Source organism: Oncorhynchus clarkii, chromosome 13 (assembly GCF_045791955.1).
Source record: "Oncorhynchus clarkii lewisi isolate Uvic-CL-2024 chromosome 13, UVic_Ocla_1.0, whole genome shotgun sequence".
Lineage (NCBI taxonomy): Eukaryota > Metazoa > Chordata > Actinopteri > Salmoniformes > Salmonidae > Oncorhynchus > Oncorhynchus clarkii.
Window position 1 is genome coordinate 31,218,385 of NC_092159.1, and position 27,734 is coordinate 31,246,118.

The 27,734-nt window shown below is 42.3% G+C and overlaps 1 protein-coding gene across 4 annotated transcripts in view; it reads right to left on the reverse strand.

The window, feature by feature from the left end:
- Positions 1 to 27,734, reverse strand: part of LOC139364537 (signal-induced proliferation-associated 1-like protein 2) — a 112,342-nt gene that overhangs the window by 32,273 nt on the left and 52,335 nt on the right. For all 4 annotated transcript variants that reach the window (XM_071101345.1, XM_071101344.1, XM_071101346.1 and 1 more), the window contains exons 5-10: positions 26,688 to 26,862; positions 21,009 to 21,112; positions 18,406 to 18,563; positions 11,724 to 12,303; positions 9,875 to 10,149; positions 3,229 to 3,444 (exon numbers count right to left, since the gene is read on the reverse strand). In XM_071101345.1, the coding sequence (XP_070957446.1) occupies positions 3,229 to 3,444; positions 9,875 to 10,149; positions 11,724 to 12,303; positions 18,406 to 18,563; positions 21,009 to 21,112; positions 26,688 to 26,862 (1,508 nt within the window). The remainder of the gene's footprint in view (positions 1 to 3,228; positions 3,445 to 9,874; positions 10,150 to 11,723; positions 12,304 to 18,405; positions 18,564 to 21,008; positions 21,113 to 26,687; positions 26,863 to 27,734) is intronic.

Genomic DNA, 27,734 nt, shown 5'->3' on the forward strand with positions numbered 1-27,734 from the left:
CGTTTGACCATTGGATGTTCTAAGAGGTATTTTAGTATTGCAAGCCTAATCTCGGGAGTTGAAAGGCTTGAAGTCATAAACAGCACAATCCTTGAAGCACAGCGAAGAGCTGCTAGCAAATGCAGGAAAGTACTGTTTGAATGAATGCGTATGAGCCTGCTGCTGCCTGCCACCACTCTATCAAATCATAGACTTAATTATAACATAATAACACACAGAAATATGAGCCTTAGGTCATTAATATGGTCAAATCCGTAAAATATCATTTAGAAAACAAAACGTTTATTCTTTCAGTGAAATACAGAACTGTTCCGTATTTTATCTAACGGGTGGCAACCCTAAGTCTAAATATTGATGTTACATTGCACAACCTTCAATGTTATGTCATAATTTTGTACAATTCTGTCAAATTAATTACAGTCTTTGTTAGGAAGAAATGGTCTTCACACAGTTTGCAACGAGCCAGGCGGCCCAAACTGCTGCATATACCCTGACTCTGCTTGCAAGAGAAGTGACAGAATTTCCCTAGTTAAAATAAATTCATGTTAGCAGGCAATATTAACTAAATATGCAGGTTTAAAATATATACTTGTGTATTGATTTTAAAGAAAGGCATTGATGTTTATGGTTAAGTACACATTGATGCAACAACAGTGCTTTTTTTTGCGAATGCGCTTGTTAAATCACCCATTTGGCGAAGAAGGCTGTGATTCAATGATAAATTAACAGGCACTGCATCGATTATATGCAACGCAGGACAAGCTAGATAAACTAGTACTATCATCAACCATGTGTAGTTAACTAGGGATTATGTTAAGAGTGATTGTTTTTTATAAGATACGTTTAATGCTAGCTAGCACCTTACCTTGGCTCCTTGCTGCACTCGCATAACAGGTAGTCAGTCAGCCTGTCACGCAGTCTCCTCGTGGAGTGCAATATAATCGGTGTCCAAAAATGGCAATTACAGATTGTTATGAAAACTTGAAATCGGCCCTAAATAAATCGACCTCTAGTCTGAATCCCTGATAAAATAAAGATAAAATAAATTCACTATTTGGTGCCAAGTGGGGTTGACATCTTAACTCATGACATATTAAGTTTAATGAGAGAAATTTCACAACAACCAGACTGCCACCAGAAGAGTTTGTAGCGAAGCAAACCACCCATTTTCTTTAACATGTCTATAATATACACTGACTGTACAAAACATTAAGACCACCTTCCTAATATTGAGTTGCTCCCCCCCCCCCTCTCCGTCAGAACAGCCTCAATTCGTCGGGGCATGGACTCTACAAGGTGTCAAAAGCATTCCACAGGGATGCTCGCCCACGTTGACTACAATTGTGTTGGAGTCAATAAGGGATCAAAGCTTTCATCTGGATTCACCTGGTCAGTCTATGTCATGGAAAGAGCAGGTCTTCACAATATTTTTGTAAAGTATTTCATAACAGACATATACAAGGACACTCCAATCTGAAAATAGAGTTCTCTCCTGAGAGGCCAATCCATGCCGCAATCAATCCTGTGAAACCACTGACTAGAAGGGAATCACTTAATCTCAATTTTCCACCAGCCAACAGGCTGTGCTTTTCTTTCTACAAAAGGTCAAACTCATCCCACACAATTGCACTACTCCCACATATACCGGTATGCTTGCATGCGCACACACAGTTTGTCACACAGTTGTAAATGGACATGCACACACTGATTAGATGTAACACCACAGATACGCATGGCATGGACACACACGCGTGTTCAACCTGATATGTAATGCAACACTACCCTGAAAGACCAATGCTGAGGTAGCCTTACTGTAGCTGTGTGTGTGTGTGTGTGTGTGTGTGTGTGTGTGTGTACAGACAATCGTGGACAGTCCACAGCAGAGGGGCAGTGCAGGGCTGCAAACAAGCACCTCGACACTCCAGAGCTCAATAAAACATTCACACGCCATGACACCCTGCTAGCTAACACTCCCCCCCTCCCCCCATGCTGTGTGCCATGTTAAATAACAGGGGCACAACATGGAGGTCGATCCTCAACCCTCAGACAGAGTGAGAAACATACACTCTAAATACAGGGTAAAGAAAGTTGATGCTTATGGAGTGATATTAGTGGCAACAAAATGAAACATTTCATAACACAAATTCAACATGATTAAATTCTGATAAAAATTCTGTTGCCACTAAAATCACTCCATAAAACATGACCCAACATAAGAGCAAAAATAAAACACTAGGAAAAACCTTATAGTTTATTCTGTTTGTTTATCTGTTATTATTATATCACAGTGCCAAAGAGCTCTTCTCATCTACATTCAGCATTGATTCAGTTGTTTTCTCTAGTCCTGGGACCCACTGTGTGTGCAAATACCATCTGAAACACTGATTTAAGTATAGTAGCCACAGTATGTTAGAGTTGGAATTAGAGCTGGGTTGAGTTCATTAGGCATGAACGGTAGAAAACAGACGAACAGGGACAATTTACCTAGACTTGTCAAATAAAAGCTCATTCCCGTTTTCCATTGTAAATCATTTTAAAACACTTTGTTGGTTTCCCTAATGCCCCTTCCGCCATCTTGTTTTTCTTCCTGTCAGAGCCCAGTCTCAGTTTCCCAGTCATGTATTTGCCACTTGCTAATTTTATGCTAATCAAATTACAAAAACATTGACCTCATTATGCACAGCCTATGCTAATATCGTGCAGTGTCAGTGATACTAAGGATAGAGGTGCCATTGTGTTCGTCGAGAAAATTATACAATTTCACTGACAAAAACAAGTCGGCAATGAGTCCCATTCAATTATTTGTACAGGTTCTTGGGATGAGTCAGACATGGTTGGCCAGCAAATCTGTATATGTACATGAAAATATTTTCAGAATTGGAGTGACTCTTCATGCCAAGCAAAGAAGCATGCTTGATGTAATATAGCTCAAGTCTCTTTTGGTGACACACTTTGAGCATGATTATGAGTGTCAAAGGCAGGGATACTAAAATCTGGCCTCAAGACAAGAAGTACTGCTGATGTAAATTCTTTGCTCTAAGCAGGGACTGATTAAGATCGAGATTCCACTCACTAGCACTAACCAAACAGTGACAATGAGTTTACTCTGTTCGAAAATAAATAAAAAAACATCAGGACTCTGGCGATCCAGGCTCAAATGTGAGTACCTCGGATCTAGGGTGCTGGAACTAGGAACTATGAGTCAATTGAGTGGGTGCTGAGGTGTACCTGGTCCCGTCCTGTTGCTTCCTGTCGAAGGAGGTGCTGCGGGAGATGGCCCCCTGAGCGTAATGGAACATCTGCTGCCCGGGGCTGGGGCCCTGTGTGGGGGAGGTCCGGGACATGGATGGGCCACCACCCGGGGCTGCCGAGACGCGGTGCCAGCCGGCAGCCGTGGTGGTCTTGTACTCCACCACGGGGATGCGGTACATCTCCGAGCAGCTCCTGATAGAACAAATCAAAAAGACACATTAACAATTGAGCGTCTTATTATACTGTAAGAGCATGTGTAGGTGTTGTTACATGTTATTATGTGCATCTAATGTAAAAAGAAAAAGTGTGACGCAATCCTCATAGGTAAATCTAAGTCAATAGGAGATTTATGTGGATGTTTGGCAGATGGACTGCATTTTAAGTGTTAGGTTTTTTGAGATGTTTCACTGCCTGCTACTTGATACGTCCGTTTCCAAAGAGGTACAGCCACGTTCCACCTCTTTCTTGCTCGCTTGATTTAACCGTCAGAAATGTAGCATTAACCCAATATTCTGGGTGCGAAAGAGATGACCAACTTTCCATTACATTTGGGAACAGTCGCTGCCAACTTGTGTCCAACCTCATCCAAATGTACTGCTACTTTGCTACAGTCAAATATGTTCAATATTTGCTGATGGATATGAGCTACATTGACTAAGCCTGTGGCCGATTGACATCAATAACACTGGTATTAGTATTTGATTAGGATCCCTATTACCGTAATTTCCGGACTATAAGCCGCTACTTTATTCCCACACTTTGAACCTCGCGGTTTATACAATGACGTGGCTAATTTATGGATTTTTCCCGCTTTCACAAGATTCATGCCGCCAAAAAACTGAGCACCGTCACATAATGTGACGTAAATCGAGCGCGCGCAAACTTCCCATCATTCTGATTGCGGTAGTAATTTTGTCACCCTCATCATGGCAAAGACACGGAGAAATGCATATGATGCAGCTTTCAAGTTGAAGGCGATCGATTTGGCTGTTGGAAAAGGAAATAGAGCTGCTGCACGGGAGCTTGGCCTTAATGAGTCGATGATAAGACGTTGGAAACAGCAGCGTGAGGAACTGACTCAGTGTAAAAATACAACAAAAGCTTTCAGAGGGAAGAAAAGCAGATGGCCCAAAGTATTTGCAGCCACTCGACATCAGTGTAAATCGTGCATTTAAGGTGGCGCTCCTTGTTCAGTGAGAGGCTTGGATGACAAGTGGGGAGAAATCACTCACTAAAACGGGCCGCAGGCGAAGAGCATCTTATGGTCAAGTCTGCCAGTGGGTCCTGACAGCGTGGAGCATTGTAAAAAATTCCACTATCATCAACGGGTTTGTTTCGAAAGGCTGGACTGCTGTGTGTTGAAGGGGCAGCATGAGCTCAGCGGGGTATTTGCCTCTGGATGAAAGTGATGAGAGCGACAATGAAAATGATCCAACATCGGATTAAGCAATTCTGAGGCTATTCAACTCTGACACCGAAGGAGATGACTTCAGTGGTTTCAGTGCACAGGAAGAGGAAGGTAGTGAACAATTACTTTCTTGGTAGGCTACTGTTTTAATTTTTGTTACAAGCCGTGTTTCGTTAAAGCCTATTTATTTTTGTTACAAGCTGTGTTTCGTTAAAGCCTATTTATTTTTGTTACAAGCCGTGTTTCGTTAAAGCCCATTTATTTTTGTTACAAGCTGTGTTTCATTAAAGCCTATTTATTTTTGTTACAAGCCGTGTTTCGTTAAAGCCTATTTATTTTTGTTACAAGCCGTGTTTCGTTAAAGCCTATTTATTTTTGTTACAAGCCGTGTTTCGTTAAAACCTATTTATTTTTGTTACAAGCCGTGTTTCATTTAAAGGCTGTGTAAAGTTAATTTGTTTCAATGTACCGGTAGGCACCTGCGGCTTATAGACATGTGCGGCTTATTTATGTACAAAATACATATTTTTTAAATAATTCAGTGGGTGCGGTTTATATTCAGGTGCGCTTAATAGTCCAGCAATTACGGTAGCTACTCTTCCAGGGGTCCACACAAAACACAGCATAGTACATAACATTAACAGACAACATTGATTCATTTAACAAGCCCATTCGGTCATGACTACAGAGATAATTAGCTATATAGGCCTGAGTCCCAAAAGGCCCCCTATTTCCTATACTGAAGAAAAATATGAACACAACATGTAAAGTGTTGGTCCCATGTTCCATGAGCTAAAGTAAAAGATCCCAGAAATGTCCCTTACGCACATATCGTACAAAACTATGGATCATGTTTTCTCCTTCACTCTGGTTGATTCCTGTTAAAACATGATTTGGCAAGTCTCAAGATCTCAGCCAACCCAAACGACGGCCTTGGAGTGTCCCAAAAAATGGCACAGCACGAAAGCCCTGTCTTGATTCATACATGTTGGATTCATAAGTCTCAAATGGCACCCATTTCCATTATAATGCACTACTTTTGACCAGGGACCATATGGCTCTGGCCAAAAGTAGTGTGCTATAAACACAGTACAAAAATGTAAAACGCAACATGCAACAATTTCAACGATTTTACTGAGTTACAGTTAATATAACAAAAATCAGTCAATTGAAATACATTCATTAGGCCCTAAACTATGGATTTCACATGACTGGGAATACAGATATGAATATGTTGGTCAAAGATACCTTAAAAAAAAGGTAGGGGCGGAGATCAGAAAAACCAGTCAGTATCTGGTGTGACCATTTGCCTCATGCAGCACAACATCTCCTTCACTGTAGAGTTGATCAGGCTGTTGATTGTGGCCTGTGGAATGTTGTCCCACTCCTCTTCAATGGCTGTGTGAAATTGCTGGATATTGGCGGGAACTGGAACACGCTGTCGTACACATCGATCCAGAGAATCCCAAACATGCACAATAGGTGACATGCCTGGTGAGTATGCAGGCCATGGAAGAACTGGGACAGCTTCCAGGAATTGAGTACAGATCCTTGCAACATGGGGCCCTGCATTACCATGCTGGAACATAGTGATGAATGGAACGACAATGGGATTCAGGATCTCGTCGCGGTATCTCTGTGCATTCAAATTGCCATTGATAAAATGCAATTCTGTTCATTGTGCGTAGCTTATGCCTTCCCATACCATAACCCCCACCACCACCATTGGGCACTCAGTTCACAGTGATGACATCAGCAAACCACTCACCCACAAGACGCAACACACGCCATCTGCCCGGTACAGTTGAAACCGGGACTCATCCGTGAAGAGCACACTTCTCCAGTAAGCCAAGGACCATCGAAGGTGAGAATTTGCCCACTGAAGTCTGCTACGACGCCGAACTGCAGTCAGGTCAAGACCCTGGTGAGGGCGAGCTTCCCTGAGATGGTTTGACAGTTTGTGCAGAAATTCTTTGATTGTGCAAACCCACAGTTTCATCAGCTGTCCAGGAGGTTGATTTAAAATGATCCCGCAGATGCAGACGCTGGATGAGGAGGTCCTAGCTTGGGGTGGTTACACGTGGTCTGGGGATGTGAGGCCGGTTGGGTGTACAGTCAAATTCTCTAAAACGAAGTTGGAGGCGGCTTATGGTAGAGAAATTAACATTCTCTGGCAACAGCTCTGGTGGACATTCCTGAAGTCAGAATGCCAATTGAAACGCTCTCTCAAAATTTGAGACATCTGTGGCATTGTGTTGTGACAAAACAGACTATTTTTGAGTTGCCTTTTATTATAAGGTGCACCTGTGTAATGATCATACTGTTTAAATCAGCTTCTCGATATGCCACACCTGTCAGGTGGATGGATTATCTTGGCAAAGGAGAAATTCTCACTAACAGGAAGGTAAAAGAATAGTAGTATCTATTCTATATGGGAAAAGATCGATATAAATGCTCCTGCTAAAAACATGAGGTACAGTTGAAGTCGGAAGTTTACATACACCTTAGCCAAATACATTTAAACTCAGTTTATCACAATTCCTGACATTTAATCCTAGTAAAAATCCCCCGTTTTACGTCAGTTAGGATCACCACATTATTTTAAGAATGTGAAATGTCAGAATAATAGTAGAGAGAGTGATTTATTTCAGCTTCTATTTCTTTCATCACATTCCCAGTGGGTCAGAAGTTTACATACACTCAATTAGTATTTGGTAGCATTGCTTAACTTGGGTCAACCCTTTCGGGTAGCCTTCCACAAGCTTTCCACAATAAGTTGGGTAAATTTTGGCCCATTCCTCCTGACAGAGCTGGTGTAACTGAATCAGGTTTGTAGGCCTTCTTGCTCGCACACGCTTTTTCAGTTCTGCCCACACATTTTCTAAGATTAGGATTGAGGTCAGGGCTTTGTGATGGCCACTCCAATACCTTGACTTTGTGGTCCTTAAGCCATTTGGAAGACCCATTTGCGACCCAGCTTTAACTTCCTAACTAATATCTTGAGATGTTTCTTCAATATATCTACATTATTTTCTTACCGCATGATGCCATCTATTTTGTAAAGTGCACCAGTCCCTCCTGCAGCAAAGCACCCCCACAACATGATGCTGCCACCCCCGTGCTTCACGGGTGGGATGGTGTTCTTCAGCTTGCAAGCCTCCCCCTATTTCCTCCAAACAAAACAATGGTCATTATGGCCAAACAGTTCTATTTTTGTTTCATCAAACCAGAGGACATTTTTCTAAAAAATAAAATTGTTGTCCCCATGTACAGTTTCAAACCGTAGTGTGGCTTTTTTATTGCGATTTTGGAGCAGTGGCTTCTTCCTTGCTGAGCGGCCTTTCAGGTTATGTCGATATAGGACTCGTTTTACTGTGGATATAGATACTTCTGTACCCGTTTCCTCCAGCATCTTCACAAGGTCCTTTGCTGTTGTTCTGGGATTGATTTGCACTTTTCACACCAAAGTACATTCATCTCTAGGAGACAGAACGCGTCTCCTTCATGATCGGTATGACTGCTGCATGGTCCCATGGTGTTTATACTTGCGCACTGTTGTTTGTACAGAAATACATCTACAAGTACAACTCCAATTGACTCAAATGATGTCAATTAGCCTATCAGAAGCTTCTAAAGCCATGACATCATTTTCTGAAATTTTCCAAGCTGTTTAAAAGGCACAGAGTCAACTTAGTGTGTGTAAACTTCTGAACCACTGGAATTGTGATACAGTGAAATAGTCTGTAAACAATTGTTGGAAAAATTACTTGTGTCATGCACAAAGTAGATGTCCTAACCGACTTGCCAAAACTACAGTTTGTTGACAAGAAATGTGTGAAGAGGTTGAAAAACGAGTTTTAATGACTCCAACCTAAGTGTATGTAAACTTCCGACTTCAACTGTATTTAACATTTGGTTAAAAGGGGACATTATACTGATCAATAAAATGTTTGAGACTATGGTAAACATTAACTTTAGTTTGTTGTCAGAATTCCTTCAGAACACCGAGTACAGCAGTGCCGTCATAACTTGATTGATGTGACGGCTAACATGTTCTGGCAGTTGTGCAGGTGAGCCATAACACTGTCAAGAGACATTATTCCACTGTGAAGACAGGGGAGTGCAAGCCACTAACAGGAATAAGAATTATTGATGTAAAACCCCAAAGTTATAGTGGTTGAAATCGTGGGAAATCGATGCAGCAATGATACTAACAATGTTTAAAATTGCAATTTGTCATTTTTATTTTGCCAGTGACAATTTAAGATACTACAAACATCCAAGAAGCAAAGTTAAAAATAAAGGGACATACTCACCAAGACCCAAACCCTGCCCTTTTGAGAAAAATTAATTTACAGATTAAACCTTTAAAGATTGAGTTGGTTATATACTGAACAAAAATATCAATGCAACATGTAAAGTGTTGGTCCCATGAGCTGAAATAAAAGACCCCATAAATGTTCCATATGCACAAAAAGCTTATTTCTCTCAAAGTTTGTGCACAAATTTGCTTACATCCATGAAGGTGAGCATTTCTCATTTTCCAAGATAATCCATCCACCTGATAGATGTGGCATATCAAGAAGCTGATTAAACAGCATGATCGTTACACAGATGCACCTTGTGCTAGGGACAACAAAAGGCCACTAAAATGTGCAGTTTTGTCACAACACAATGCCACAGATGTCTCAAGTTGAGGGAGCATGCTAACTAAAGGAATGTCCAACAGAGCTGTTGCCAGAGAATTGAATGTTAATTTCTCTACCATAAGCCGCCTCTCCAATGTCGTTTTAGAGAACGTCCAACCGGCCTCACAACCACAGACTACGGGTAAACATGCCAGCCCAGGACCTCCACATCCAACTTCTTCACCTGCGGGATTGTCTGAAACCAGCCACCCGGACAGCTGATGAAACTGATGAGTATTTATGTCTGTAATAAAGCCCTTTTGCTGTGAAAAACTAATTCTGATTGGCTGGGCCTGGCTCCCAAGTGGGTGGGCTTATGCACTCCCATGGCTGTGCCCCTGCCCAGTCATGTGAAATCCATACATTAGGGCCTAATAAATTTATTTAAATTGACTGATTTCCTTATATGAACTGTAACTCAGTAATATCATTGAAATTGTTGCATGTTGCGTTTATATTTTTGTTCAGTGTAAGAATAAAACAGAGCTTAGTTTAAATGCAAAGGAGCTGGTGGTGTTTAACCTACCTCCTGGGCGTGCCGTCTTCGTGGGGCTGGACGATGACCACACTGACTGTGTTGGACGTGCGCAGCAAGTCGATCATCTGCTCGTGGGATAGTGTGGCCACAGCCACCTTGCAGATCTCCATCAGCCGGCTGCCCGGACGGAGACCCACCTGCCAGGCGAAGCCGAAAGGCTCCACGTCCGCCACCACGCCCTCGAAGTTGACGTGGAATCCCAACTGGCCCAGACCGTTCCGCCGAAGGGTCATCTCCACTGTCTCGCAGCCCCGGGTGACAATCTAGGACGACATTACCAAGAGAGTCAATTTCAGCCTACTCTGATCTAATGGCTTTATTAGGGATTATCCATGTTGGCAACTGTTTTGATAAGTTATGAGCATTACCTTATAAAGCCTACTGTAGATCAACCTTTACCCCAGTTAACCTCATGGAGGGGCAGTAATTAGCAACTTTGTGGTTTGATCTACTCCACACAAACACAAAACTTTAAAATCGCACCAAAGCCAATGAGAACTTAAATCATTATCCCTTTCCAAGATAAAGTTGGTTGAAAAGACTAAAGGGCTCCATTCAATCAAACTTGGCAACAAAAACTAAATATAGTCCAAAAGTGGCCTGAGCTGGCCTCTTGAAGCGCAGGAAACAGTTACGGGATTTGACAAAAAAAGTTTGCCAACAACAGAAGAAATAATTTCAGAATAAACCAAACAAAACACAATGTGAAGCTCTGCAGAGATTAGGGTCGTCAACATGCCAAAGGAAAAAAAAAACGGCATCTCTGTTTGGAGTGGCAACATGTTACTATTTTTCATCCAGACTCCCCAGTTCTTCACCCCTTTTTGGCGTCTTAAAGCCTGGGCGTCTGAGGCTAATGGTATCAACCCTAGCAGATGCTTTAGACACCTTTGGATTATCCCATTTAACTGAAATTTAGAGGGCCTGGGACAGAGCGCTCAGGGACACCCGACCCCATACGACCTCTCGTCTCCCCCAAAATAACACAATTATCAACCAAATGATTAAATCAATTCCAGGCCCCGGCAGGCGTTTATTACAAACAGTGATTCAAGAACAGTAACTTCTAACAACAAACATATTGTTGTGAGGCTGATGTAAAGTGGCGGTATAATGGGGGACATCTGCTGACTAAACTGCTGTGACTTGGGCCGGCTCCCAGGACTTGAGTAATCTTCTCACTGCAGCGTTAACCCATAGTAAACCATTTAACCTAACAAGATCTTTTCACATCAGATCTTTTACAGATCTGATTGGTCAAAACACCAATTAGTGAAAAAATATCAGAATTGGGCTGCCTGTCTAAACGCAGCCAAATACTAAGGTAGAAGGTTTTATGCAAGTGTCTTATGATATTAAACTAGTTCAAAAGTTTGGGGTCACTTAGAAATAGTCATTTACAACATTAACAATGTCTACCCTGTATTTCTGATCAATTTGATGTTATTTTAATGGACGAAAAATGTACTTTTCTTTCAAAAACAAGGACCCCAAACTTTTTAACGGTAGTGTATGTCTCGGGCAGAAGTGGCCAATCTTCTCTCTGGGCCAGTGTGGGTACAGCCAAGCAGTAACAAACCCAAACCCAATTTTCAAGTGATAAACTAAACCTAGTCTTCAGTAAATACTTGGAGAAGTTGAATTATATATGTTCCTTGTGGGTCCGATTGGCAACCACTAGTTTAAAGGACTTTAACACTTAAGCCTGGACTAAATATCATTCTCAATGGAAGATCTTAATTGAAAATACTGCTTTAGTCCAGTAATAGGCTTAACCTGTGTACAGGATGTGTAGCACTGAATGATGTTGTCTTTTAGCCTAACACAACCTTCTTACCTCCAACCTCTGCATGATCTCCCGGACGTCGTCCAAGCATCCTTCCTGCGTGGAGAACACCACACACTCGCCTCGCTCGTAGAAGAGCCGGACGCTCCCAGATGTTGCGCTCCAACCAAGGACATCGCGGCAGTAGCAGTTGAACACCACCTCCTTGGACGCCTCTTCGATCAGCACCACAAACTCATTGGAGACGGCCAGCAGGCAGCCAATGTCCGCCGACTGGCCAAAGTCCCGGGCCACCACGGCCCAAGTGACCGCCCCGTAGCTCTGGAGGTGGGCGTTCCGCCGGGGTCGGCTGCGCTCCTTCTTCTTGACACCCAACGAGATGAAGCTAAACTTGGCCGCTGAAGAGTCCACGGGGTTGGCGCTTACAAAGTTCTCGGACAAATCTTTCAGGTACTCTTGGCGCGTGCGCATGGCCATGGCGCGGAACTTGTCCGACTTATGCACCGCATTCTCACCGTTCATCATCTTGGCCAGAAGGAAGTCCCGGAACATGGCCGACTTTGGGAAGAGCACCCCCTGGGGGATGGGAGGACCAAAGGCGGGCACGTCTTTAGATCTGGTGACCGCCACACTAAAATAAAGACAAACAGCTATTTTAATCCCTCTGTCTTTTCCATCACAATATTTTATAAGTAACAAACAGGTCAAAACAATACATCTGAGAGAGAATTGTTGGGGGGGAATTTGAATTAAAGCCACTCCCCGGAAATGAAAAGGTAACAAACAATCCGGAATATATATATGTATATATATATATATACACACACACACATATACACACACACACACACACACACACACACACACACACACACACACACACACACACACACACACACACACTGGGGCAAAAAAGTATTTAGTCAGCCACCAATTGTGCAAGTTCTCCCACTTAAAAAGATGAGAGGGGCCTGTAATTTCATCATAGGTACACTTCAACTATGACAGACACTATACATACACATACACACACATATAAATGGTGTAAAGGCAGTATGGACATTATTGTCCAGCAGTTGATATATAGGTTGAGCCATGACTAGAATACAGTTTGAGTGCATTCGGAAAGTATTTTTTTGCCAAATTTTATTATGTTACATCCTTATTTTTTCCCTTATCAATCTACACACAATACCCCATGACAGGTTCACACATTTTTATTTATTAAAAATTAAAAAACGTAAATATCACATTTACATAAGTATTCAGACCCTTTACTCAGTACTTTGCTGAAGAACTTTTGGCAGCGATTACAGCCTGGAGTCTTCTTGGATTTGAAGCTACAAGCTTGGCACTAGAGGTCAACCGATTAATCGGAATGGCCGATTCAAGTTTTCATAACAATCGGAAATCGGTACTTTTGGGCGCCGATTTAATTATTATTATTTTTTAATACCTTTATTTAACTAGGCAAGTCAGTTAAGAACCTATTCTTATTTTCAATGACAGTGGGTTATAACTGCCTTGTTCAGGGGCAGAAGGACAGATTTTCACCTTGTCAGCTCGGGGGATCCAATCTTACAGTCCTTACAGCATAAAAGCATACAAGTACTTAAGTATCTGACAGTGGTGGTAGGCAGAAGCAGGCGCGTAAACATTCAGGGAGGAGCGAGGAGAGGGATGGAAGCTATACTGTTACACTGGCAATACTAAAGTGACTAAGGTTAATGAAATACAAATGGTATAGAGGGAAATAGTCCTATAATTCCTATAATAACTACAACCTAAAACTTCTTACCTGGGAATGTTGAATACTCATGTGAAAGGAACCACCAGATTTCATATGTTCTCATGTTCTGAGCAAGGAACTGAAACGTTAGCTTTCTTACATAGCACATATTGCACTTTTACTTTCTTCTCCAACACTTTGTTTTTGCATTATTTAAACCAAATTGAACATGTTTCATTATTTATTTGAGGCTAAATTAATTTTATTGATGTATTATATTAAGTTAAAATAAGTGTTCATTCAGTATTGTTGTTATTGTCATTATTACAAATACATTATTTTTTTTAAATGAATCGGTATCGGTTTTTAGGTCCTCTAATAATCGGCATTAAAATCATAATCGGTCGACCTCTACTTGGCACACCTGTATTTGGGGAGTTTCTCCCATTCTTTTCTGCAGATCCTCTCAATCTCTGTCAGGTTGGATGGGGAGTGTTGCTGCACAGCTATTTTCAGGTCTTTCCAGATATGTTCGATCATGTTCAAGTCTGGGCTCTGGCTGTGTCACTCAAGGACATTCAGCGACTTGTCCAGAAGCCACTCCTGCATGGTCTTGGCTGTGTGCTTAGGGTCGTTGTCCTATTGGAAGGTGAATCTTGGCCCCAGTCAGAGGTCCTGAGCGTTCTGGAGCAGGTTTTCATCAAGGATCTCTCTGTACTTTGCGCCGTTCATCCTACCCTCAAATCCTGTCTCCCAGTCCCTGAAAACATCCCCACAGCATGATGCTGCCATCACGCCTCACCGTAAGGATGGAGGCTGGTTTCCTCCAGACGTGACTCTTGGCATTTAGACCAAAGAGTTCAATCTTGGTTTCATCAGACCAGGGCATCTTGTTTCTAGTAGTCTGAGAGCCTTTAGGTGCCTTTTGGCAAACTCCAAGTGGGCTGTCCTGTGCCTTTTGCTGAGGAGTGGCTTCCGTCTGGCCACCAAAGAGTCCTGATTGGTGGAGTGCTGCAGAGATGTCCTTCTGGAAAGTTCTCCCATCCCCACAGAGGAACTCTGGAGCTCGGTCAGAGTGAGCATTGGGTTCTTGGTCACCTCACTGACCAAGGCCCTTCTCCCCCAATTGCTCAGTTTGGCAAAGCGGCCAGCTTTAGGAAGAGTCTTGGCGATTCCAATCTTCTTCCATTTAAGAATGATGGAGGCCACTGTGTTCTTGGGGACCTTCAATGCTGCAGAAATTTTTTTGGTACCCTTCCCCAGATCTGTACCTCAACACATTCCTGTCTTGGAGCTCTACAGACAATTTCTTCAGCTTCATTGCTTGGTTTTTGCTCTGACATGTACTGTCAACTGTGGGACCTTATATAGACAGGTGTGTGCCTTTCCAAATCATGTCCAATCAATTGAATTTGCCACAGGTGGACTCTAATCAAGTTGTAGAAACATCAAGGATGATCAATGGAAACAGGATGCACCTGAGCTCAATTTCAAGTCTCATAGATGATTTCCATAATTATTCAAACCTTTGTGACCTGTTTAAATTTGCAAAGTTTCCTAAAAACCCGTTTTCGCTTCATCATTATGGGTTATTGTGCGTAGATTGATGAGGAAAACAATTAATTTGATACATTTTAGAGTAAGGCTGCAACGTAACAAAATGTGGGAAAAGGGGTCCGAAAACTTTACAAATGCACTGTACATACAAAATGTGGGTTAACCAGTATGTAAACACAATTAAAAAAAGTGACCAGTGTTCAATGCCTATGTACATAGGGCAGCAGTCTAAGGAGCAGGGGTAGAGTACCACGTGGTAGCCGGCTAGAACAGTGACTAAGTGTCAGGGCAGGGAACTGAGTGGAGGCCGGCTAGTGGGGACTGTAACAGTCTGATGGCCTGGAGATACAAGCAGTGTCTCAGTTTCTCGGTCCCAGCTTTGATGCACCTGTACGGTCTCTGCCTTCAAGATGGTAGCGGCGTGAACAGGCTGTGGCACGGTTGGCTGAGGTCCTTAATGATCTTATTGGCATTCCCGTGACACCGGGTGAGGTAGATGTCGTGTACCCCCGGTGACGTGTTGGGCTGACCGCACCACCTTCTGGAGAGCCCTGCAGTTGCGGGCGGTGCATTTGCCATACCATGCGGTGATACAGCCCGACAGGATGCTCACAATGGTGAATCTGTAGAAGTTTGTGAGGGTCTAAAGGCGTCCTGCATGTTTCAGTTCGGCCTAAGTCGGAAAATGAGTGTGTTCGCATACTCCCTTCTGAACTGTTTCGTCTGGGAAGCATGCGGATGCCTTCAGGGACCAAGCTGAATTTTTTCAGCCTCCTGAAGTTGAAGAGGCACTGTTGCTTCTTCTTCACCACGCTCTCGGTGTGAAGGGACCATTTCAGGCTGTCCGTGATGTGTACGCTGAGAAACGTGTACTTTTCACTTCCACTGCGGCCGTTGATATGGATGGGGGAGTGCTCTCTCTGCTGTCTCCTGTAGTCCACAATCAGCTCCTTCGTTTTGAAGACGTTGAGATTATTTTCCTGACACCACTCCACCCAGTTCCCTCACCTTCTCACTGTAGGCCGTCTCATCGTTGTTGGTTATCAGGCCTACAATCGTCAGCAAACCTAATGATTGAGTTGGAGAAATGAGTGGCCACACTGTCAAGAGTAAACAGGGAGCACAGGAAGGGGCTGAGCACACACTGCTGTGAAGACCAGTGTTGAAGACCAACAACACCTCTGCCACTCTGCCTAACCTTACCACTTGGGGTCGGCCCGTCAGGAAATCCAGGACCGAGTTACACAGGGAAGGGTTCAGACCAAGGCCCCGAGCCTCTTTCATCATAGCGCTTGATGGTTTTGCGACTGCACTTGAAGAAACCTTCAAAGTTCTTGAAATGTTCCATGTTGACTGACCTTCATGTCTTAAAGTAATGGACTGTCGTTTCTCTTTGCTTATTTTAGCTGTTCTTGCCATAATATGCATTTGGTATTTTACCAAATAGGGCTATCTTCTGTAAAACCACCCCTACCTTGTGACAACACAACTGATTGGCTCAAACACATTAAGAAGGAAAGAAATTCCACAAATTAACTTTTAACAAGGCACACCTGTTAATTTTAAATGCATTCTAGGTGACTACCTTATGAAGCTGGTTGAGAGAATGCCAAGATTGATGACAGCTTTGCACAAAGGTTGGCTACTTTGAAGAATCTCAAATATGAAATATTTAGATTTGTTTAACACTTGTTTGGTTACTATATGATTCCATATGTGTTATTTCATAGTTTTGATGTCTTCGCTACTATTTTACAAAGTAGAAAATAGTAAAAATAAAGAAAAACCCTGGAATGAGTAGGTGTGTCCAAACTTTTGGGTGCCAGGTAAGGTAGAGGTGATAAGATCCTTAACTAGTCTCTCAAAGCACATCATGATGACAGAAGTGAGTGCTATGGGGTGATAGACATTTAGTTAAATTACCTTTGCTTTATTGGGTACAGGAATAATGGTGGACATCTTGATGCAAGTGGGGACAACAGACTGGGATATGGAGAAAAAATATGTCTGTAAACACTTCAGCCAGCTCGTCTGCTTTGAGGACGTGGCCCTGGCAGCCTTGCAAGGGTTAACACGCTTCATTTACTTACTTACGTCAGCCACGGAGGACGAAAGCACAGAGTCTTGGTGAGCGTCGGTAGCTATGTCAACGGCTCTATGTTGTTTTCCTCAAAGCGGGTGAAAGTGTTTAGCTCGTCCAGGAGCGAGGTGTAGGTGTCCACAACGTGGCTGGCTTTCCTTTCATAATCCTTGATTTTCTGGAGTCCCTGCCACATATATCTCATGTTGGAGCAGTTTAATATAACTCCACTGTGTAATGTTGTTTTGCCTCTTGATTGCGTTACTGAGGTCATAGCTGGTCTGCTTGTACAGGTCCACATTCCCAGTCACCTTGCCATGGTTAAATGCGATGTTTCACACTTTTAGTTTTGCGCGAATGCCGCAATCTATTCACGGTTTTTGGTTTAGATGAGTTCCAATCGTCACAGTGGGACAACATCCTCTATGCACTTCCTTATGAACCCAGTCAGTGTGTACATCAATACTACTATTCTAAGGAGGCGACCCGGAATATTTCCAGGTCCGCGTGATCAAAACAATCTTGAAGCATAAATTTCGATTGGTCAGACCAACATTGAGCAGTCCATACCATGGGGGCTTCCTGTACCCATTTTGCCTATAGGTGGGCAGGAGCAGAACAGAGGTGTGGTCAAATTTGCCGAAGGGAGGGAAGGGGATGGCCTTGTAGCCCACCTCAAAAGGGAGAGTAGCAATGATCCACAGTCCGTGTTGCTCATGTAGCACAGGAGATGTGTTGATTGGATTTCGGTAGCCTTTTCCTCAGATTTCCTTTATTAAAGTCCCCAGTTACAATACATGTGGCCTCAGCGGTTTCCAGTTTGCACATAGAAAAGTGTAGTTCCTTAAGAGCCGTCGCAGTGTCGGCTTGGTGGGGAATATATACGGCAATGACGATGACCGAATAAATGTATTTTGGGGGGTAATGCGGTCGGCATTTGATGGTGAGGTATTCCAAATTGGGAGAACGTTACCACAATCACACAGTTGTTAATCATGAAACTCTTTTTTTTGACTGTACGATGGCCAGAGAACCCTGCTGGCTGAATGGACAATATATCCGCAGAGTCATGATTCTGTAAAAAAAAGACTATGTTATACAGTCCCTGATGTCTCTCTGGAAAGAGATCATAGCCCTAAGCTTGTCTACTTTATTGTCCAAGGACTGAACTTTAGCGATGGAGGGAGTTGACACTTGATTCAACAATCAATAATAGAGGTACTTCTTAAAATGATTGGATTGCAGCCTTATTGAAATTGTGCCCTTGAGGTACATGAATGCTTGAATCAATGCAAGTTAATTGAAACCAGCTTTACACATCTCTCACACTATGTATTTTAGAAGTATCAGCGGTATGCTTTGCTCACCTGTAGCAAACATTTTCTGTGCAAGGGTTGTGAACTCTGACGATGATGAACACGTGCTGGAAGTGTGAGCGAATGTTTTTGGGGGTGAAGGGAAGAGCACCAGGTTCCTGGAAGATGACGGTGACGATGTCATTTCCAATGTGCCTCTTCCTCAGTAGCTAAATGGCAAGAAAAGGAAACGGAAAAGAAAAAGCACATTAGAATTCAGAAAAATAAATGCCCTTACAGTACATGAGAGACTAGGACAAGGTCTCAAAGGCTGATGAAGACCTAATTGATGGAAATCTATCCCACTCTAGAACACAAGTCAAGCTGTTAAGTGGTCAAGGAAAGGATATGGAGGACAGTAAAACATGTTTATTTGGAGTCTATCAGAGTGCCTGTGGGAGCTATAGTACTGTCAAATTGCTTATACCTCGCATATCCTTGCCAATCAACAGAAGTGCTAAAGGCAGTGGCTAGGGTCCAGGGGTTTCTAACAGGGCGATAGCCTCCTCACCAGGAGGCCATAATCTGTTAAGTCCCTTGGTGTAGGTGGTAAACAAACGGGATGAGGGGTGGAATTGGCTGGATAAAGGGGCTCAAGTAGTGGCAGAGGCTCTGCCGACCTTGGGGGGGCTTACGGCTAATCTCAGAAATCAAATGGGATCCCAGGGGGGGAATGAAACTTCAAATCCTAATAATCAAGGCCCAAGACACATGCGAAGCCCAAGACACTTGGCCCGTTCTGATTTCGGAAAGCTCAGAAAGACACTGGCCCTCGTTCCTGTATAGGTGGCTTTCTATGAACACTGGGCAGATTGCGGCATATGTCCAGGAATCAGGATTGCCAGATGGCCACAGCTTTAAGATGGCCTAAAAATCTTTATTAATGTAATTTAATTTCAGACTTGCAGAATAGTCCATTAATATTTTTTTTTAAACTGTGATCCGAATGCTGTTCCCAAGAGCTTTATGTAAGATACTGCTTACAACTGCAAAGCAAATAGAATCAACATGGTGCACGTGACAATTCATTTACAGGGCGTGTTGCTATGGTCCCGATAGAAAGACCCACCCAGGCATATTCACAGACACCAAGCAGAGTGGGGAATTGAATTGAGGAGTGCATGCGAAATTGTTGTCGTGGGAACATCTACAGAAATATCATTTCCAATTAACATGCCACTGACTGGGGGAAATTATGCGCAACTCTGAAATGATGAGTGCCAATTTCTAATATTGGAGAGCAGATTGTGACTAAAGGATCAACATGGCAAGCTACCTGTTGTAGTAAAGGGGTAGAAACTATAAGAAATGTTCATGATAATGATCACTATAATGATGATAAAAAAAAAGGGTTGCAATTTAGGAGTTAAATTCACTAACAAGTGATTTTTTAAAATATTCTTCACAGCAGCTTAAAAACTGAGCTTTACTTGAGTTTCTGGGGGGGAGGTTTACTAAGCTAACATATGGAATTGTTTTAAGATGGTCATATCAAGGATCAGTTAGCCATTTGATTTAGAATTTTAGAACCCCTTTAGGTATCCCCCCAAAATATTAAAAAATATTTGAAGAAACATTGAATTTGGGCTTACTGAATTTAGCCGATAGAAACACATTGATAACATAATCATACATGTAAAAACAGATCCTTTTTAGATCATTTTTTTACTAAGTTTGTTTTGAAGTGTCTGTCCTATATCTGAGTGATATAAGTTCAGGAAACTATTTTATTATTTTTGCCCATATTTACCCCATTATTTGGGCACTAAACTATTTCCATGTATACTTTAATTACATTTTGTAACTGGTACCGGGTTGCCAGTTAAACCCATGTAATAAAATAGTTGTATCTATCTTAGACGGATTTTGATGGGGATTTTTTTATTATGCCAATTATATTCTCGCAGAGTCGCGGAAATGAACTCAAGATGGTTATGTGCAGTGGTGTAAAGTACTTAAGTAAAAAATACTTTGAAGTACTACTTAAGTAACTTTTACTTTACTTCATTCCAACAGAAAATAATGTACTATTTACCCCATACATTTTCCTTGACACCCAAAAGTATTCGTTATAATTTGAATGCTTAGCAGGACAGGAAAATGGTCCAATTCACACTCTGATCAAGAGAACATCCCTGGTCATCCCATACTAAGGTATCTTTACTTTTACTCAAGTATGACAATTGGGTACTTTTTCCACCACTGGTTATGTGCACATTTCAAGTTTAAATTCAGCCCTTAATGTTTCAAATTGACCTACGAGATCCTTGTGTTAATTATCAAAAAGGTGTTAAATTGCTCTTTTGAAGTGGCACTCCAAAATCTGGCTTTAAGGGCAGTTACAACAATATTCAAATACCTGTGGCAGTGACATTTGCCAAGACCAATCTCTCAGATTACTTACACAAATGTTGGGGGCCCACTGTGTGTGGACACAGATTGACTAGAGCTGCTTTAAAAGGGATACTTTGGGATGTTGGCAATGAGGCCTTTTAGCTACTGTCCCAGAGTCAGATGAACTTGTGGATAAAAATGTTACTCATCCGTGTCCAGTATGAAGGAAGTTAGAGGCAGCATTGCTAGCAGATACCCATAGACTTCCAGAGTCCACTCACCTGTTGTCTGTTGTTGGGGGTGTAGGGGAGCAGTGTGGACACGTGGAACATCAGCTCATAGTCTTTGTAAGTAGTGTAGAGAGAATGTGTTCCAGTGGAATCCGCTGTAACACCCAAACAAAGAATTTAGGTCAGAGCAGCTCAGACAGACATTCTAAACAATAGAATTGAAAATAATGTAATACTGCAGTCTCCGGGAAAAATGATCTGCAATAAGATCATTGCATTCTGCAACAATAATCCTGTGGTGTTGCCAGGGACGACCCATTTGTTTTCGTGAGGCCCCCCATTATTTATTAGTCAAATAACGATAATACAGCGCAAATTATTTTTTTTAAACAAATGTACACAGGACCACTGGGCTGACCACCTATCTTGCATTTGCCTGAAATGTCCTATGGCCAGTCTATTACTGGGTATTTCTAAAAATGACCCGTTCTCTTTCCCTAGACCTCAGAAACGACACTGGCCCTGGTTCCTGTATAGGTGGCTTTATATTAATGCTGGGCAGATTGCGTGTTATGTCTAGGAATCAGGATTGACAGACGGACACAGCTTTAAGATGGCATAAAATCTTGATTGCTGTAACTGAATTTCAGACCTCCAGAATAATCCAAAAACAGTGATCTGAATGATTTCCCCAAGAGCATTACGCAACATACTGCTTAGAACAGCAAAGCAAATAAAACCAACAGGGTACACATGACAATAAATGTATATAGAGTGTTGCTATGGTTTAGATAGAAAAGACCCACCCGGGTTTATTCACAGAAACCAAGTCAAATCAAGCTTTATTTATACAGCTCATTTCAGACATGGAATGCAACTAAATGTGCTTCACAGGAAGAAAAAAAAAGAAAGAAAAAGAAGGAAAATAAAAGCTGAAATATTTACTACACAACAAACATAAGAATAAAAAATAAAAAGAGTGACAAACACTGAATGACTAAAAAGCACCCGAAGGAAAAGCAAAGCTAAAAAGATATGTTTTAAGATCTCATATACAGTTGAAGTCGGAAGTTTACATACACTTAGGTTGGAGTCATTAAAACTTGTTTTTCAACCACTCCACAATTTTCTTGTTAACTTCTTTGGGACTGGGGGGCAGTATTGAGTAGCTTGGATAATAAGGTGCCCAGAGTAAACTGCCTGCTACTCAAAAGCTAGAATATGCATATAATTAGTAGATTTGGACAGAAAACACTGAAGTTTCTAAAACTGTTTGAATGATGTCTGTGATTATAACAGAACTCATATGGCAGGCAAAAACCTGAGAAAAAATCCAACCAGGAAGTGGGAAATCTGAGGTTTGTAGTTTTTCAAGTCATTGCCTTTTTATTTTTATTTTTTATTTCACCTTTATTTAACCAGGTAGGCTAGTTGAGAACAAGTTCTCATGTGCACATACGACCTGGCCAAAAGAAAAAGCAAAGCAGTGTGACACAGACAACAACAGAGTTACACATGGAGTAAACAATAACAATAACAAGCCAATAACACAATAAACAAGTCAATGACACAGTAGAAAAAAGAAAGTCTATACACAGTGTGTGCAAAAGGCATGAGGAGGTAGGCAATAAATAGGCCATAGGAGCAAATAATTACAATTTAGCAGATTAACACTGGAGTGATAAATGAGCAGATGTTGATGTGCAAGTAGAGATACTGGTGTGCAAAAGAGCAGAAAAGTAAATAAAATAAAAACAGTATGGGGATGAGGTAGGTAGATTGGGTGGGCTATTTACAGATGGACTATGTACATCTTCAGCGATCGGTTAGCTGCTCAGATAGTTGATGTTTAAAGTTGGTGAGGGAAATAAAAAAGTCTCCAACTTCAGTGATTTTTGCAATTCGTTCCAGTCACTGGCAGCAGAGAACTGGAAGGAAAGGCAGCCAAATTAAGTGTTGGCTTTGGGGATGATCAGTGAGATATACCTGCTGGAACGTGTGCTACGGGTGGGTGTTGTTATCATGACCAGTGAACTGAGATAAGGCGGAGCTTCACCTAGCATAGACTTATAGATGACCTGGAGCCAGTGGGTCTGGCGATGAATATGTAGCGAGGGCCAGCCGACTAGAGCATACAGGACGCAGTGGTGGGTGGTATAAGATGATTTGGTAACAAAACGGATGGCACTGTGATAGACTGCATCCAGTTTGATGAGTAGAGTGTTGGAAGCTATTTTGTAGATGACATCGCCGAAGTCGAGGATCGGTAGGATAGTCAGTTTTACTAGGGTAAGTTTGGCGGCATGAGTGAAGGAGGCTTTGTTGCGAAATAGAAAGCTGATTCTAGATTTGATTTTAGATTGGAGATGTTTAATATGAGTCTGGAAGGAGAGTTTACAGTCTAGCCAGACACCTAGGTATTTATAGCTGTCCACATATTCTAGGTCGGAACTGTCCAGGATCGTGATGCTAGTCGGGCGGGTGGGTGCGGGCAGCGAACGGTTGAAAAGCATGCATTTGGTTTTTCTAGCGTTTAAGAGCATTTGGAGGCCACGGAAGGAGTGTTGTGTGGCATTGAAGCTCGTTTGGAAGTTTGTTAGCACAGTGTCCAAGGAAAGGCTAGAAGTATACAGAATGGTGTCGTCTGCGTAGAGGTGGATCAGGGAATCGCCCGCAGCAAGAGCGACATCATACAGAGAAAAGAGTCGGCCCGAGAATTTAACCCTGTGGCACCTTCATAGAGACTGCCAGATGTCCGGACAACATGCCCTCCGATTTGACACACTGAACTCTGTCTGTATTCATTCTGTATTCGCCTATTCATGAACTGAAGTTAAATTTCAAAAGAAATAGCTAGCCAGCTTCTTAACCTTGTTGCTCAAAGCTAATGTTATAAGCAGCCAGCTAGCATCATCTGGCTAGTGTGTTGTGAAGTTAAGGATTAGGCACAATAGTAGAATTTACGGGTTGGGTTGCCTTCAAAATAAAATAATGTAATTGACAGTGATGTAAATGAATACAAATAGTAGAATGATGCAAAAAAAATTATTTGAAGGTTAACCGTAAGGTCCACTCGTGCCTAATCCTTATTGTGGCTAGCTTCACATAAGCTTCACATAAGATCTGTCTTATAAATTAGGGTTATTTTAGATGGTGACACCTAGTTATATATTTAGCTAGCTAACTATATAGCTACTGAAACAGATGTCATTTTGCTATGTTTTTTCATGTTTACATCCATGAGCTAACTAGCTTTTTTTTATGTCCAGCACTGTAGGTGCGCGATACAACTTTACCAGCATCATAGCATACGTATCGATGAATCGTTGTGACATATGAAATACGAGTGGTAGTCTAATCAATGTGTATAATATATACGTTAAAAAATGTATGAATGCGTTAAATTATTATGTGACGTGCAGTCATAGTCAGGTCCTAATTGGTCAAAAAGCTTATTTGACACGTCAAATAGTATATTTTCTGACACGCAAAGACCCAAACAGTGTTCCATAGAAATCCTGGCTGAGAATGAAACGACTGAACAAACGAACCACGAAACAGCACAGTAAGTATGTGAAAGAAATAGGTTTTGATTATGTTTTACTGGTAATGGCGACATAAGTAAATGCCAACAAAATAACTTTTTGGTCAGTGTGTGTGTGTAACCTTTATTTAACTAGGCAAGTCAGTTAAGAACAAATTCTTATTTAAAATGATGGCCTAGCCCTGCCAAACCCGGACAACGCTGGACCAATTGTGCGCCGCTCTATGGGACTCCCAAACACGGCCAGATGTGATACAGCCTGAATTTGAACCAGGGATATATATATGCTAAATAACCCCACCGAACAAGAGCTTTGAAGAGGCTAAAGGCAGGTACCTCCAGAACGACAATTATTGCTCTAATATATATATATATATATATATATATATATATATATACACACTCATCTGCCTGAACGTGCCTTAGGCATGCTGCAAGGGGGCATGAGGACTGTAGATGTGGCCAGGGCAATAAATTGCAACGTCCGTACTGTGAGACGCCGCTACAGGGAGACAGAACAGACAGCTCATCGTCCTCGCAGTGGCAGATCACCTGTAACAACACCTGCACAGGATCGGTACATCAAAACATCACACCTGTGGGACAGGTACAGGATGGCAACAACAACTGCCCGAGTTACACCAGGAATGCACAATCTCTCCATCAGTGCTCAGACTGTCCACAAAAGGCCGAGAGAGGCTGGACTGAGGGCTTGTAGGCCTGTTGTAAGGCAGGTCCTCACCTGACATCACCGGCAACAGCGTCACCTATGGGCACAAACCCACCATCGCTGAACCAGACAGGACTGGCAAAAAGTGCTCTCCACTGACGAGTCGCGTTTTTGTCTCACCAGGGGTGATGGTCGGAGTCACGTTTATCGTCGAAGGAATGAGTGTTACACCGAGGCCTGTACTCTGGAGCGGGATCGATTTGGAGGTGGAGGGTCCGTCATGGTCTGGGGCGGTGTGTCACAGCATCATCGGACTGAGCTTGTTGTCATTGCAGGCAATCTCAACGCTGTGCGTTACAGGGAAGACATCCTCCTCCCTCATGTGGTACCCTTCCTGCAGGCTCATCCTGGCTCATCCTGACATCACGTTCTGTGCGTGATTTCCTGCAAGATCGGAATGTCAGTGTTGGCCAGGGAAGAGCCCGGATCTCAATCCCATTGAGCACGTCTGGGATCTGTTGGATCGGAGGGTGAGGGCTGGGGTCATTCCCCCCCAGAAATGTCCGGGAACTTGCAGGTGCCTTGGTGGAAGATTGGGGTAACATCTCACAGCAAGAACTGGGAAATCTGGTGCAGCCCATGAGGAGGAGATGAACTTAATGCAGCTGGTGGTCACACCAGATACTGACTGTTACTTTTGATTTTGACCCCCCCCCCTTTGTTCAGGGACACATTCCATTTCTGTTCGTCACATGTCTGTGGAACTTGTTCAGTTTATGTCTCAGTTGTTGAATCTTGTTATGTTCATACAAATATTTATGCATGTTAAGTTTGCTGAAAATAAAACACAGTTGACAGTGAGAGGACGTTTATGTTTTTTGCTGAGTTTATATACACATACGGGAATCAGTACCAATCAGTCCTGGTGTTGCCAGCATCAAGCAGAAGGCAACAACAGCTCTGAAGTTGGCCAAACTCATACAGTACCTCCATAGACTTTAGTCATATCTCCATATACAGTGGCTTGGTTTTCACATTCAATGATAACTTGTTTCACATACTCCACAATTTCAAAGCAAAGGAGAAACAAAGGATAGGAGCTGTGTGGGTTTGGGAAGGTAGTCCTTCGCTGCATTAGCAGAACTCTCCAAGGCACTTGTGTGTGTATATATATATTTTTTTAAAGTATTATTTTGTTTGCACTGTTTTAAATATCCTGGCCATGTAACTCCTTTTTCAGTGTACAGAGAGACATGGACTTTCTTTGTAGTTATTTTGCAATCTACCACATTTATTTAATACAGAGAAAAGGACTAACTTCCAAGTTTGCTCCTATCAAAAGATGTGTCATTCAAAACTGCATTATTCTTCTTTTCAGTTGGTCTGTACAAGATGATGTACAGTATGTGTCCAGCTGGGCCCTGATCCTCTAACTTATTGCACATTTATCAACCATATGATAAATCAAATGCGAATAAAACAAACAAATGATGTGTGTGTTGAGCTGTGAACTTACTTTTGTTGTCCAGCTGGGCCCGGTACTTGGTGAAGCCCTTCAGCCTGACCCTCTGGCCCAGCAGCTCCAAGAACTCCTCCAGGGAAGGGCTGGCACTCTCGTTGTTGTACATCTCCTCTTCGGTGCTCTGGCCCGCCTGGCAGTACATGATGCCCACCTTGTGCTGGAAACTCAACTGGAACCACAAAGAACAATAGGATCTGCCCAAAATCGGTTTATTCCATGCTAATGGGTGAAAGAACCTTGTAATATCGGAGTGGGTTAAAGAGACACCTATTGTCTGTTTATTATATAATAATATCAATTAAAAAAAAAATCTCAATTCAAATCTTATAAGGTTACTGGCATAACGATTGTGAAACATTTCTCAAAATGTTTGGGCTCATGACCAAATTATAGCAGGTGCTATTTTTCACAAGACACGTTATTTCAGCCCAAAACTGAGGTGGGCCATACAGTTTTCAACAATGCGTTCCTCCTTATCTGCACTCTTGATTGAAATGCTCTGTAGTGTCAGAGACGATTACCGGCGCCGGTCTATGGTGTCAAATTAGACTGAAACGCCCATGTAAGCACTCAGGGAGGAAGGGCTTTTTCAAGAGTTTTACCAGCCCAGTGGATTTTATCTCCTGCTATCAATACCTATTACCTGACACCCGGTGCTGAGATTGTTCATTTTGATAGCTAGTGCTAAGTGCACTGTGGAGCAGACACACACACACAAAAAGAGGAAACCATTAGAGTGTGAGTGGCCCTCAGACCACACCTAACTGTTGGTCCTGAATCATTTAATAATCTTAGAAATGCTATAGGATGAAACATTTTTTTGGGGTGTGTGGGGGAGGCTTGGGGTGTGTAGTGCGTGTGTGCAAAACCAGGGATCAGTAGACCCTTGTGAAACAAAAAGACAGCGGGGGTGCCCACTGCTCACAACTAGGCAACACGACGAGACGAGCGGTCAAAATAAACATTTATTAAAATCTAGAAAAGTCTCAATTTGCTTGGCTGGTCTCTTCTCATCTCTCCTAACACAGGAAATAAAGGAAA